Source organism: Tarenaya hassleriana, unplaced genomic scaffold (genome assembly GCF_000463585.1).
Source record: "Tarenaya hassleriana unplaced genomic scaffold, ASM46358v1 Cleome1, whole genome shotgun sequence".
In the NCBI taxonomy this organism is placed as follows: domain Eukaryota; kingdom Viridiplantae; phylum Streptophyta; class Magnoliopsida; order Brassicales; family Cleomaceae; genus Tarenaya; species Tarenaya hassleriana.
In genome coordinates this window covers 746205-760569 of record NW_010960187.1, presented here as the reverse complement: position 1 = coordinate 760569, position 14365 = coordinate 746205, and the positions used below count along the sequence as shown (strand labels likewise).

The 14365-nt window shown below is 34.7% G+C and overlaps 1 protein-coding gene and 1 long non-coding RNA gene across 3 annotated transcripts; one reads left to right on the top strand and one right to left on the bottom strand.

Moving 5' to 3' along the window:
- Positions 1-1492: 1492 nt before the first annotated feature.
- LOC104815815 lies at positions 1493-2672 on the top strand. 2 transcript variants are annotated; one of them, XR_772199.1, is made up of 4 exons: positions 1493-1588; positions 1681-1796; positions 1930-2035; positions 2137-2672. It is a non-coding gene; the product is annotated as an uncharacterized LOC104815815 (long non-coding RNA). The 2 variants fall into 2 exon arrangements; XR_772193.1 differs by having other exon boundaries at positions 1930-2672.
- An 81-nt stretch (positions 2673-2753) lies between these two features.
- Positions 2754-6476, bottom strand: LOC104815727 (CDPK-related kinase 1). The gene is made up of 11 exons (XM_010544302.2): positions 5997-6476; positions 5581-5711; positions 5402-5443; positions 5193-5301; positions 4915-4993; positions 4519-4815; positions 4222-4334; positions 4024-4131; positions 3863-3925; positions 3601-3768; positions 2754-3358 (listed from the first exon to the last, which is right to left on the bottom strand). Exons 1-11 carry the CDS (start codon positions 6474-6476, stop codon positions 3221-3223), a joined length of 1728 nt encoding a protein of 575 aa, XP_010542604.1. The 3' UTR covers positions 2754-3220.
- Positions 6477-14365: the final 7889 nt, after the last annotated feature.

The following is a 14365-nucleotide window of genomic DNA, read 5'->3' as shown; positions in this document are numbered from 1 at the left end:
CTTATCGATCTCGATTTCCCTGATTGAATCGTTCAAGAACTCAGCTCTCTGATTGCTCTGCTCCCTCTGTTCATCCGAGGAAGATGAACGGCGGTCCCTCCGGTTTTAGTACGTATACATACCCATCATCGTCCCCTTTGATCGAGCATTTTTTGAATTCTGTTCGGTTTCCCCCCGTCATGGTGTATCGGTTTCTGAATTCCTCTCGCTCTCTCGATTTGCATTTGATTGATGTGTGTGAGTTACCGATGCCGCAGATAATGCTCCGGCCACGAAAGCCTTCGTCATCGCGTATGCCCTTTTCACCGTCTTCTTCGGGATCCGAGGCCGTTCTTCCAAGCTCGGATTGTCTTACCAGGTACTCCCATTTGATGCGTTATTGTGTAATTTCCCGCTTTGTTTTTTAGTTCGGTTCCTCTGTATTCAGGAAAATTCGGGTTGAAATTAGGATTCGATTATGGTGAACTGTTAGGTTTTCCGTTCTAGGATCTGCCTTACTGTGTTGAAGTCGCCAACTTTGGCTTGCAGAATTGGTTTTCCGTGGGTTTCTCAATGTGGGCAATGTTTGATTCTCCCGTGTGATTAAGCAGTAATCTTCTTCCTCAGACGCAATCTGGGTCTTGTCTTGTTTGATCGAAATGAAGCAGCTAAAGCTAAATGCTTTCAGTCTTAGTTAGTGCTCTGCCAAGCTTATGCTTGTGATTGTTTATCAGCTGAGTCATGCCGTATCTCACTTCCAAATCATCTCTTTTTCGATGCACCTGAAAGATGTTTGATTGTATGAAGTGATGGTAAAAGCCTTAGGAACCTGTCTGAGGTAGGGTCAATGGATACCGTTATATAATCCTTTTTTCAAAACTCATTGCAGGATATTTTTGAGAAGTTTCGGATCTGGAAGTTAATCGTTTTGGTTTCTGCATTCTCTTCCACTCCAGAGCTGATGTTCGGATTATATTTAGTACAGTACTTCCGGGTTTTTGAGAGACAGATAGGTCCAAATGAATACTGGGTAAGTTATGGTTAAGCTCGGTTCTTTCCTTGTGGTGGCCACTATGTTTCTATTCGCCATCGTTTCTTCCAAGTTTTCCATTCTTATAATCATCTTGGTAAATGGGTGACGAGGAAGGTCCACCTGATATTATTTCTGCACATTGTTAGTGAGCATTTCTTATAGGTTTTCAGTTCTCTTACTCTGCTTATGTGAGGGTAATTCGAAAGGGCTTTCTCTGCAGGTCTTTATCTTTGTTCTTAGTGACTTTTTCACTACTACTGGAAACCCTTTTGTTATATCTGCTTAAAGGTAATACATCTTATTTTTACCATAGGGCCTCTTCAAAATCTATGCTTTTTTTTGCTGGTTCTTCTGTTCTCCTCTAGGGTCAGCCATTGTAAGAGATTATAAAATGTCATTTAGCTTAAATTAGCTTACAAGTATTGTTTTTTGGTTTTTAAGTTTCTGAGGTTGTAGTAATTTGTTTTTTAATATTTGCAGATCCGACACCAAACCTACTTACCTGTGGACCATATGGCCTCATATTTGCTTCAACAAGTTTTCAACAAGTCCTTCATATACCTGTCAGGTCTCCAGGTAAAAAAAATCCGCGTGTTTAGTTGTCTGTTACTTGCACGTAGAATCTTTTTCAGTCCAAGAGACGTAATTGTCATGGTTCCGATGTGCAGCTTCTACTATCATCTTGGAAAATATCCATATTTCCAGGCCTTTGTGGCATACTTGCTGGTTCTTTATATCGGTTGAATATCCTTGGCTGAATATCCTTGGCATCCGCAAGGCAAAGGTTATATATATATACACACCTTTGTGACTTTTGTTTGGGATATCAACTCTCAAGTCTGAACATCTTAGCTTATAATCTTCAAAGTGACATTCCAATCCAAAAACTAAACAAGCTTCTCTGAATTATGTTTCAGTTTCCTGAGTTTATTGACTTCATTCTTTACCTCATCCATTGGGAGCTCTCCTCCAGCTCCTAGCGGGAATGTCCTCGGAAATTCGTCAACCCATCGCCAGCCAGAGGTAAGTCTCGTTGCTCTCCTTTCCACTGCTGCCATCTGTTTTCGGCTCTTATATCCTCACCGCCTCTTCGTCATTGGCCTTCAATGTTTTTTGAGTTTCAGAGATCTTACCCAGCCCCAGCCCTGGCCCCAGCCCCAGCCCCGGCCCCAATGCCATCAAGTGTCGAGCCATCCGAGGAAGCCATAAACACGCTGGTCTCAATGGGTTTCGACCTGAATGCAGCTAGACAGGCTCTGGTTCACGCCAGAAACAATATCAATGCAGCCACCAACATCCTCCTCGAAGCACAGTCCCACTAACTAGAAAGGTGGATCTAACTTCAATGCCAAAGAATCCAATGAAAGGGACTGTTCTACTATCTGGTATGGAATATTTCTGATGCGAGAGCAACGAAGACTGATGATCTACCACCGACCCACATGGTTCTGCATCAATGAAAAGCTGATATGTCCACACCATATATGATCCGGGGCAAATGATTTGCGGTCTCTCTTCCTTTTGTCTTCTTAAGTGTTTGGACAGAGTGTATAGCTTGTGTAGCCACATTGTTCAGAGTCTTCCCCTTCGGAGTTGGAAGATAGATTGTGAATCTTATACTGTGATCGAATCTTACACTACGATGCTCTGGATTCTGTAACTCTGCTGTGGTCACACACATGGAACACATAGATATGCATACACACAGATGTATCGCCACTCAGTTATCACACTAAGGAGAGAACAGGAAGTGGGTGTTTGCGTTTATTATTACAACAGGGAAATTAAAACATCATCACTGACAGCATTCACAAGGGAATGTCTGTCTTCTTCCTTGTTATGGATTATGTCTCTTCTGTACAAATCAGCTCTTGAAACTTCCCCTCTCCCTCCCTTTCTTCTCTCATCTCCACAGACTCAACTCTTGCTGATCATTAAGAGAACATAAAAAGGAAAAAACAAAACTAGAAAAGAAAAAGCAAACCACGGGAAACCCAGACAGAACCCGATTTTTTCCTGCCATAAGTCTCAGAGCTTTCATCTAACAATGTGATGATAAGTTTGTCTAACGGTTTCCTTAGGCGTTTCAGAATCGAAAGGGCTTTTGAGAAGCAGGGTTCTTGTCCTTTTGCACCGAGGAAGTAGATGACAAAAGGTTTCAGCCTGTGTCTGAACTGTAACTGATGATAGATAGAGAGAGAGAGCTCTCTAAGCTTTATGAAGTGTCCGGGAGGACACGCCATGGAGGAGTCTGACGAAACCCAAGAAACTAAGCTTACCGTCGGAATGTCTTATCCAGTCCTGTAGCACCACGTGAACCGGGACTGATGGTCCGAGTCCAAGTTCCTGCCAACAACATCAGAAACAACATTTTTACAAGACCTGTTCTCACTTGAATAATGAAAATCGATCAGCACTATGAAGAACTGCTTTTTTCTCACAATAATCCCTTATTAGGACTCAATGCCTCAGGCATCCTGTGAAAAACTGAAACCAAAACCCCTCCCCGTGATTCTATTTTTCGGCCCTATTCATGTAAATATCACAGCTCCATGCATGTAGATCCATGGGAAAGAGGCAGAGCATACCGATGCAAGTTCCTCGATCATAATAGGCCTATTGCCATCCTTCTCAAACAACTCATAAGCACGCCGTGCATGCTGTTCCCATGTTTCCATGGCTTCCAGCTGATAAACACTCAAGGCCGAAGCACAAAACTCTTCAAAGTCCAATTTCTTGTATTGAAGGCAACTAATCTGTGCATCCAAAAACAAAGCTTAGCATACATCAAATCACCAGCCATAATGATATGGATATCTCATCATATAACAATGTCACATCCATTATTACCATGTTTACATAATCCAAGACCCGTGAATCCTTCGTAGCCTCAGTAGAGCTCTTCAAGACCGCCTGAAAATCCCGTGACATTAAGAGATGAGTGGATTCTATCAGAATCGTAGGAAATTCCAAATAATGTGGAAACCGGGAGAATAAAGCAGAGTGCTTACAGTTTTGTAGTTCTGCATTGAGATATATCCATTTTTGCTCGGTCCCAGTAATGTGAATTGCTCCCGGAGATAAGCCAGCTGTGGTACAGTTAACGTTTTGGCAAGAGCCTGGAACAACATAACAAAGTCATTGTAATTATCTCGAAAATAGCATCAAAGTTATATTCTATATGGTAGCTAATGTGGAATCCAACTCACCTGTAAAGCCGATTTCCTTAAAGAAGACGACATTATGTATGCCTTAACGAGCTTGTATATGATCATATCGGATGGTATCTTTACATCATGGGAACCAACCAGCCAGGGGTGACCTAACCATAAGAACAATCATTGCCATATATGTCAAAAAAGGAGCAAATAATAACTCATATTCATATATCACGAATTCAGAAGCAAAGAAAAAGCGGATATAGCTGGAACTTTCACATTACATTAAAAATAAAGTTTCCCCCGGCTTGAAGAAAAGGAAAGATCAAGAATGTTATAGAGACTTACATAAAGCCTGGGCGGCAGTTAGTCTTTTCCGGTAATCTTTGTTCAACAATCTTTTCACAAAATCTATGGCATCAGGTGAGAGTGATGGCCAAGGAGCTTCTTCGAAATTAGGTTCTGCTTTAAGGACAGCTCGGAAGATTCCGGATTCAGTGCGGGCCCAGAAGGGTCGGCTGCCACAGAGAAGAATATAAGCTATCACTCCAATACTCCACATATCCGCCTCAGTCCCATATGTCCGGTGTAGAACCTCCGGTGCCACATAATAAGCGCTTCCTACAATATCATTCAACCTCTCATCTGCACAAACGTGTAAAAATGTCAACTTTTTTTTTTCCTAACATCGGGATGGGGATACAGAGGAGAAAACTTGGGTAAATTAACATAACAGTCTCTGACCTGGCTTCACATAGTCGGAGAGACCAAAATCAATCGCCTTCAAAGGAGAACCTTCATCTTTAGTAGTGAACAGAAAATTCTGCAAAAGAAGAAGATAATAGCAACATGAACATCCCTATCACAAAAAAAGAAGCATTTTTTTCACAAGTTAGTGGAACTCATTTTGTGCACACAAGGCTCTGAAAATGTGATGGGGCCCCTAAGAAAGAGAAGGGTCATCAAAAGCAGGGATGGAAGCAACAAAACCAGTGAGAGAACAATCTGGAATGGGACATTACCTCGGGCTTAAGGTCACGGTGAACGACGCCTTGGAGATGACAGTAGGACACTACATTCAGAATCTGAACCATAACTTTTTTAGCCTCATCTTCCGAGTATTTGCCACCCCTAATGAACCCAATCACAAACAGAATCGAACAGTCAAAACAAAACATACGAAAAGCGACACGGATTAGAAGATGAGAATCATAGAGCGAAAAGGCAGCACCTTTGAAGTATTCTGTCCAAGAGTTCACCGCCCTTACATAACCTGATGAGAGAAACGTGGCAAGAGAAATTAGACAGCCAAAACATCAGACTGCCTTGTAAGAACTATTAGATCAATCATAAAACTGAAAGCTGATAGGCTTAAGAGATCTCTGAAAGAATATATTATACAATACTTACTCCATGACAACGTAGATATTTTCGTCATCTTCATACGCGTCATAGAACTGGACTAGATTCTTGTGACCAGTCAAGGCCCGCAAGATCTTCACTTCTCGTCTAACATCCTCTATTGCAATTGCAGTGGTCATCTGCCGACAATAACATCCGTAACATTAACTATGACAAACCATCAAGATACCCAGATTAAGCAACTGACTAACAAAAGACGCTAGTCTCTCTCGGCATTATCTGATAAAACTCTGGTTCATCTATTATGCTCAGACCAATTGAACAACAGTATCACCGGCATATTTTCTCAGGGGTAAATCAATGAACAGATAATTGACAGAGAGCATCATTCCACGCAGCTTAACGTATCAAAACCCTGATCTTCATATACTACAAGGGCATAGAACTAGAGGTAAAGGAGGAACCTTTGATTTGGGAATAACTTTGACTGCAACATCTTGGCCTTTCAAGCTTCCTTTTTTCGCCGTCGCAGAGCAAGTATACCCAAAATGGCCGCGACCCACCTCGTCTCCGAGCTCGTAGTGTGAAGCGAACTGCTTCGAGAAGCCGAAATTCTTGTCGAGACCGATCTCACACTCGCTCCCTTCAGGGATCGAGGCCTCGTTGGGCTTGATGGAGCCGTGCCGACGCGCCAAGAGGGCGCGTATGTGCTTCGCCGGCGACGGAGGCGGGAAGGGACGTTTGAAGATACGTAGGGGCGTGGAGCTCACGCTCGAGGATATGGCGGGTGAGGTCTTGAAGAGGCTTGGCAAGGGGCTAGGGCTGTAGAAAGGAAAGCCGGAGGATTTCGCTGGTTGCGAATTCGGCGGCGCCTCCTCGGCCTCGCCGGAGACGGTGAGGCTCTTCGATTGGTGTTCGATGGGTTTTCCATGGCAGAGACCCATGAAAGGAGATGAATTGAGGCTGAAGAATCAGTGAATCCAGATGAACAACCCAAAATGGTGGAAGAATCAGTACGCTACTGTGAGGGAAAACCCCAGGTTCTTCTAAAAGAAACCCAGAAAGGAAGACGCGGTAAATTTTCCCGGGAAAGGAACAAACTTTTCCCAGGAAAAAACAACCCAAAACACAAGAACAATAAATCAGGAAAGGAAAAGCAATTGGACTTTACAGGACATGGGAATGCGAGATCAGAAGAATACAAGAGGATAAACAAACCAAATCAGGAAGATTGCACGAGAAGATGTTTAAGGGACAAAGGATAAGGAGGAGGAGGAGAAGAAGATGAAGAAAGGAAGCGAATTTCACTCCAGCAAGAAGGAAAGTAAAGGCACTAAGGAAGCAAAAGCAAAGCGTTAAGAATAAAGGTCTGAGAGAGAGAGAGAAGGAGAAGAAAGGGTAAAAAGAAAAGATGCTTAGCAGGAAGGAGCACCAAAGGAAGAAAGAGAATCAAAGGAAATAAAACTGATCTCTTTTCCTTATTTTTTTTCTTCTATTTTGATATTTTTTTTCCCATTTTCATGCAGCTTTTTGGTATTATTTTTTGTTAATGAATGGGATTCAATGTGTTGTTTGGTAACTTTGGTAGCTAACAAAGAGGGAGAAAGGGTTTATTCATATCTCTGCCTTTCTTGTTCTCCCCCCTTTGATGATCCTAATCCTAATGCATATAAACCCAAGTTTTTTTAATCCCCAAATTTTATAAAACCATTTACATTTCCACCAATTTTTTTTTTTAATTTTCTCTTGTCCCATATCGTGAATATATGGATACTATATAACATTAAAATAAACATGAAGCAGTTTGCCGATAAATGTGAACAACATTGCAAGGTTTGTGGTTTGTGTTACATTCGCTTGGAGTTTGTTCACAAATATTGAATTTTGCTTTTGTTGCGGTTTTCCAACTTTGACTAACTTTATGGTTCGGCTTTGAGGCATAATATAATGTCTATAGTACCAAAGCTTATCCACAGTGGACATTAGAAATATGTATATAAATTGTGGGTTTAATCAGAAAAGGAAAATACAATAACTTTTTTTAAAAAAAGAAATAAACTTTAAACCCTAAAATATTCAAGATGTCTTAAACCCTAAAATGTTTAGGACTTGGGATAGTGCATGAAATCAACACGATATATATGTGTATATATATATAGAAATATTGTAAAAAAAAAATCAAGAAATAATCGATTTTAGTGACATAATCTAAAAAAATATGTAATTTCAGACATGATGTTGTTTATGTCATGTTCTTACCGATGCTTCGAATTGGCGACATAAGGATGCGAAAAGACGTAAGATGTTTGCAAAAATTGTGCGTTACAACTAATCTATAAAATCTGCATATATATATATAGAATCTATATTGAGTAAAATATTTATTGTTTATGGCGAGTGAAAGTTCAATAATATTAGACTAACCCTTTTTTGTGAGACCGAATTTAATTAATTTCTTCAAGCTAATTATAATGTCTGGCTAATTTACGTATGAAATGTGTCAATGTATTTTATATATATATATGATCAAACTAGGGTACGAGTTTGGTAAATATTGTATAATTAATTCTAGTAAAAAAGTAATATTATGAATAGCTTTTTTTACATCTAATGAGAATAAACAAATACCTTTTAATGGTTCTTTTTTTTCCAAATCTACCTATATTTATTGGCCATCTTTGTCCAAATCGTTGGAAACATAATGCAAGAAATCTTACGCCCCAACTAAACTTGTTTGAAATACCGAAGAACTAATTAATAATAAAATAAAATAAAATGTAAGCAGTAATCATTGAATTAATAATACTATTTAAAAAAAATACAAAAAACATAAAAGAAGAAGAATTAGATGCACGTTGAGGATATTATTCTTCTCCCCTTTCTGACACCGACAATGATCATTGAAAATCATTTGCCACCTAATTGTAAATTGCTCGTGTCTTCAAATTTATCGTACGTGAATAACTCAAGAAAAAAATGTTATGAAATATGAAATATATAAATATGTATATGTTGACAAATATATTCTGACATTACGCAAACATTTCGTTCTTATAGGAATACTATAGCGAAAAAGATGTAACAAAAAACATTATCTAGTTTAAAATATAATATTTAATATGTTACATATGTATATACATATATATATATTATAATAATATACACATCTATATATGCATATGTACTTAAAAACGAAAGTATGTGATGTGAATCATGTGATGCGGAAACGTCAACCGAAGGATACTGTTTCTAGAATAAGATAAATGGAATTACGTGCCAAAAGACATACACAAAACAACAAAATCATACAATATATAACAAATTACATAAAAAAATCATAAAACATATAAATAATCTCGCTAGGGAAGGATGCATGTAACGACGCACTAATTATTATTATTTTTTGTTAAAACACTAATTAATTTTATTGATCGTGAAGAAATACCCTAAACCTAAAAGACTTATGTTGCGGCAGAGCAGAATGTCATATGATTGGATAAAAATAATATATGTTCCCTTCTCTTTTCTTTCATATTTTATTATTTGCTAATTTTAAATTTTTTTTGTGATGTGGAATTTTTCTATTATGGCTTATTCAATGAGAAAAAAAACTATGAACAGAATAAGAGAATTTAAAACTTTGAAATAAGAATAAAATTTATGTTTATTTATATATATATATTATAGTGTTATGTTGAATACCTAAATTATTTGTATTTTATAATTCAAAAATCAAATAAACAATGTGACTATCAGATAAATTAATATATTATTGAGAATTATGAGTTTTTATAAAGAAATTCACATAATTTCTATTTAGCTTGATTTTTTTGTACGATTAAAAGATTTATTAAAAAACTACATTGTATATTTAAATTTATTTGTTATCAATGATTATTTTATAATGTGTAATATACTTATACAAAAAAATTGTGTTAATAGATAAAGGAATTTGTGCGATTAGAAGGAATAAAAAAAAACCCTAGGCGATAAGATGCCCAAAAAAGTGAAAACAAGGAAAGCCTAACAACCACTACCTTTGGGGCATTGGTAGTGAAAATTCCAAATTATAAGAAATAAAAAAAAAAGAAAAAAAAGAATAAATTCTTATTCCTTGATACCTTCATCTCCTCCACTTCTTTTAACCCTAAATCGGAATATAGAATAAAGTTATATACGCAATGCATACGCACGCACGCACACATATAACGTTGTTCTTATAAATTAATTATATTATTAACAGTAAACATACATGTTTATTTATTTATATATAAGCATTATTTTTTTTTTGGGTGCGATTATGATGATGACAGTGCCGAATTCAAATGATTTAAAGAGAGGAAATTAAACAATGAATTGGACCAAATAATCATCATTCAGCAAAAGGTAGAGGAGATAAAGCCTAGGGTTCTTTTCATAGCGCAATTTTGACCATCTCCTTCTTTTAAATTTTTTTATTTCTCTACATATAATGATGAATGTGATTGTGTATGTATATGTGTATGCATGTGTGTGTGTGAGAGAGAGAGAGAGAGAGATGTCTCGGTGATCGAAAACGGATGATTGGGTCCATCGTCGACCCATCTGTATTCCATGTTCATCCCATGTTCATGCCCTTTTTTTATATAATAATTATTCCCCTAAGCTAGTATTCACCTTCACACATGCGCATGTATATAACACATATATATAAGTCCTTATATATATATATATATATCTGTTCGACAAGTTTTCTCTGATAAAACATTGATGGAGGATTTTGTACACCAATACCACGGTCCTAATCTTGATGTCTTTCATTACCAAAAAAAAAAAAATTCTTGATGTCTTTTGATATTGGAAACTATATATATATATATATATCGATGGTAATTTGTAAAAAAGAATAGATGATCATTTTTATGACCCAATTTATAAACCATGAATCATATGTTCCATAACATCTGTCTATAAATAAAATGATAAATAACATTTAAAATTTATAAAACAGTTCAAAACTCGTTTTAGAGAATATGTAAATTCTACTGCAATATAAAACTCTTTATAATTGTTTTTTTAAACAGTTTTATTGGTTTGATCGGTGACCAATCCCCATGTTAGAAGAAGATTGGTAATGTCGAGGGTCCACAAATTATATATATATATATATATATTATATTTATATCCTTAAATGTGTCTTCACATTTCTCATTTTCAAATAAATTAACTCCGTAAAACAATCCCGAACCCTTTAATCTTTATCGTGTAAAATGACAATGAATAAAAATAGGATCGGTCCACTAAAATGCTAGGGCCTTGATCCGAAGCGTACCGGCTCCGGTTTATATAAATTGGACCGTTTTCATTTAGATGGGCTTGTGACCATTCCATAACATGGGCCTCTCAATGAATCTTGTTTGCTTAAATGTTATTCAAACCGATCCATATATATTCCAACGTTCGACGTCTTCATAAGTGGTCCAAAAATATTTAGATGTTTGAAGATATATACATATCTATATTGTCAATTATCTGAAACAATAATGAGGGTGTGATATATATGCCGTAAGAAAATGAAAGTATAGGTACGTACCGATTCTTTCAATCTTTTCCTTGGTTGGAATCACAGTCTTTGAATTCTTCGATCGGTGATCAGATCGGTCACTAAAGTTTGGAATCACGACTTCACGACATGTCACAATCATTATTAATGTCTCTTATAGAATTAGAGAGAATCATGAATGTATAACGATATGTGGTTGTTACAAAACGTTGAAACGCTCACACATTAAGACGAAACATTTTAATGTGTTTACCTTAACTCTCACGTGTACCGAGATACTTCCCATTAGATCACCAATAATTAAATTGCTCCATAACCGGTATGTTTAACTTTAGAGTTTTCTCGAAATAATCAATCGAAAAGGTATGTGCATCTTGTTGGTATGGGTAATCCAATCAATTCTTTTAGATTATCTTAAGCCGTATAGTTTCATACTTATACAACCTGCAAATCTTACTTATTATGGTACGTTCGATCGATTCATTCATATATCATTCTGGTCTAGTAGTACTCGGAGAGCCGATCCACCGATCATTCCTAGCCCTCGATCGTCATAGCTGAGGATATCACAACGAATGCAACGGATGCGTAGCTTAATAAAAATCCAACACAAAAGAAAACATAAATAAACAACAATGTTATCCTTAATCAACAGTTACATCATCTCTCCCGTTCCAATCCACCAAAAAGTTTCGAAATGTAAAGATATTGTTTTCACTGTATTCTATTGATTATCAATATAAATACGTTATTTTTTTTAACAAATTTGTAATATAATAAATAAATCCAAATCAAATATACATTATAATAATATGTAAAATGTTACTATTATATACTCTTAGATTTTAATTAGAAAATTCATATATTAATACATAAACTTATAAAACAAATCTCAAATAAATATATGAATTTTAAAATTTTAAATAAATACATGACATTTCTCTAACTTCTGCATTACATCCCAAGCTTTTTAAAAATAATAAAAATAAATCATAAACTTTTAAATCCTCAAAAAACATCATAAAATTAAATAATAAACTTTAAAATTACTCCCAAATACTACAATCCTACAATGGTTTTAGAAAATATTTAAAAGTTTATGTTTTATTGTCAAAACTAAAAAAGTTTGTGTATTTTTTTAAAAAGTTCAAAGTCCGGGTATTTATCTGGTATTTTTTTTATAAATTCGTGCATTAATATGCAATTTTTTAAACATTTTTTTATGAATTTATATATATTCGTGAAATCAATCAAAATTCATATACCAATATTTATATGTTTCGAATAAATATTAAGTATAAATATAGGCATGCAAAATAAGCATATTTTACTCTATTGATTTATGATGAATCACTTGTCACGTTTTCTAATATATATATATTTTTACCGTAATTTAGTTAACATGGGAAATATTAAAAATTCAAAATGGGAATAGAGTGGTCAAACTTGTGTAGTAGAGAGGGCACGCATGTTCACACGATGAGGACACTAACGTGTGGGGTTAATGATTGCATTTGCCACAATACCCATCAATTTCACAAGATAAATAAATAAATATATGCGAATTTTTGTTTTCGATATAATAAAATTTTAAAAAAGTACAAAAAGGTGTTTTTTATTTTTTATTTTTTTGAAAATATACTTTATGGTTTAGAGGTTTGAGTATAGAGGGGACACCGTCTGCCCCAAAACCATCACGCCCTTTGGACAATCTCCCTCCACCTTTTTGCCCTTTCCCTCTATCTATATCTATTTACTCATTCATTTATATTTTAATATATCCGAAACGCATCCATAAAAAATTCTAAAATTTTAAAATAATAAAAACTAAATTTATAAACTTTTCGTTTAACAAATTTATTTTTAAACTTATAAAATATATCACTATAATTCTCAACATATAAAATATGTTATTATAATTATCAAACTGATTTTTGAATCAATATACTCGATATTATTTTTAACATCAATTAACAAATTTAATAATTATAATAACATATTTTACAAGTTTAAAAATAAATTTGTTAAAGAAAAAATTTAAAAATTTATTTTCCATAATTTTATAAATTCAAAAAAAATTTACAAGTTTTATTCTATTTGATTATAATCATATTCACTATATAAGTCCATAGCATATTAATTGATAGGATATGATATTCTTTCAATATATGTACAGATCTTGATTAATAGTATTATAATTATGTATCTGAATATTCCTATATATGTACACATATATGCATGAATTTTCTTATATAAATATAAAAAAAGGGAAAGAAAAAAAACACTTTGAGGGAGGAGGAGTCGGTCCTTTTTGTCTTCATTGAGAGGAGAAGCCCATCAATTCCTTCCCTCCCCTTTTGTCAGTTGCCTTTTTTCACGCCTTCCCCTTCTTTTATTTTATTTTTGATAATGTTCTTTTTTTTTATTCTCTTCTTCCACTCCCGACCTTGTTCATAGATCGGTCCAATTATTATTATTATTATTATTATTATTATTATAAAACAATAACATAATAAAAATTACTACACCTTTAGTTTAACTATATCTATAAGATCCAATGCTTCGATTTACAGTCATATAGAAATTAACATCTCATATATAAGCAAAACCATTATATATATATATAATTGGTAGTTCAATCCCACGATATTATCTTCACATAAAAAAAGCCATAGGAAATTTTTTTATTTTTAAATAAATTATTTATTGAATTAAACAATATATGTATAATATATGCGTATGTGTGTGCGCGTGTGAAAAGAATCTCTATCTATAGAATTTTAACAACGCAATGACAAACATATTACCGAACTATATATCAAAATAGACATCAATATGTTATTTATAATTAAAAAATCCTTTGGTTCTATTTTGGAGTTCCGATCCATAGGTTGCATATAAATGGCATATAACCGACCAGTTTTATTTGGTTATTGTATATGATTCATTAATAATGTTGCGCCAACGTTACAAAATTCTGTCAATTCATATGTCCTATCTTATATATATATATATATATATATATATGTATAGAAAACAAAATTATATCCAATCTCCATTTGACAAGATAGATTGGTTCATTTAATTTGCATATTTCTTCATTTTGGTGCTTTTCATCAATCCATAACAATATACCAATTCCATATTGAATCCTCTAAAATTCAACATGGCATTGGTGGAATCAAATTTGAATTCATATAGTAATGTATTGATGAATGAATTTAGACCGTCGAGATGCATATATAAAATAGTTTATATGTCATGCCATGGGTTATGTGCATTTTCTTTCCT

Coding starts and splice junctions, on each gene's coding strand:
- LOC104815727 (XM_010544302.2), bottom strand. CDS start 6,476: ATGGGTCTCTGCCATGGAAAACCCATCGAACACCAATCGAAGAGCCTC. Junction 5,302..5,401: donor TTGGACAGAATACTTCAAAG/GTGCTGCCTTTT, acceptor TGGGTTCATTAG/GGGTGGCAAATACTCGGAAG. Junction 4,335..4,518: donor AACTGCCGCCCAGGCTTTAT/GTAAGTCTCTAT, acceptor TCTTATGGTTAG/GTCACCCCTGGCTGGTTGGT.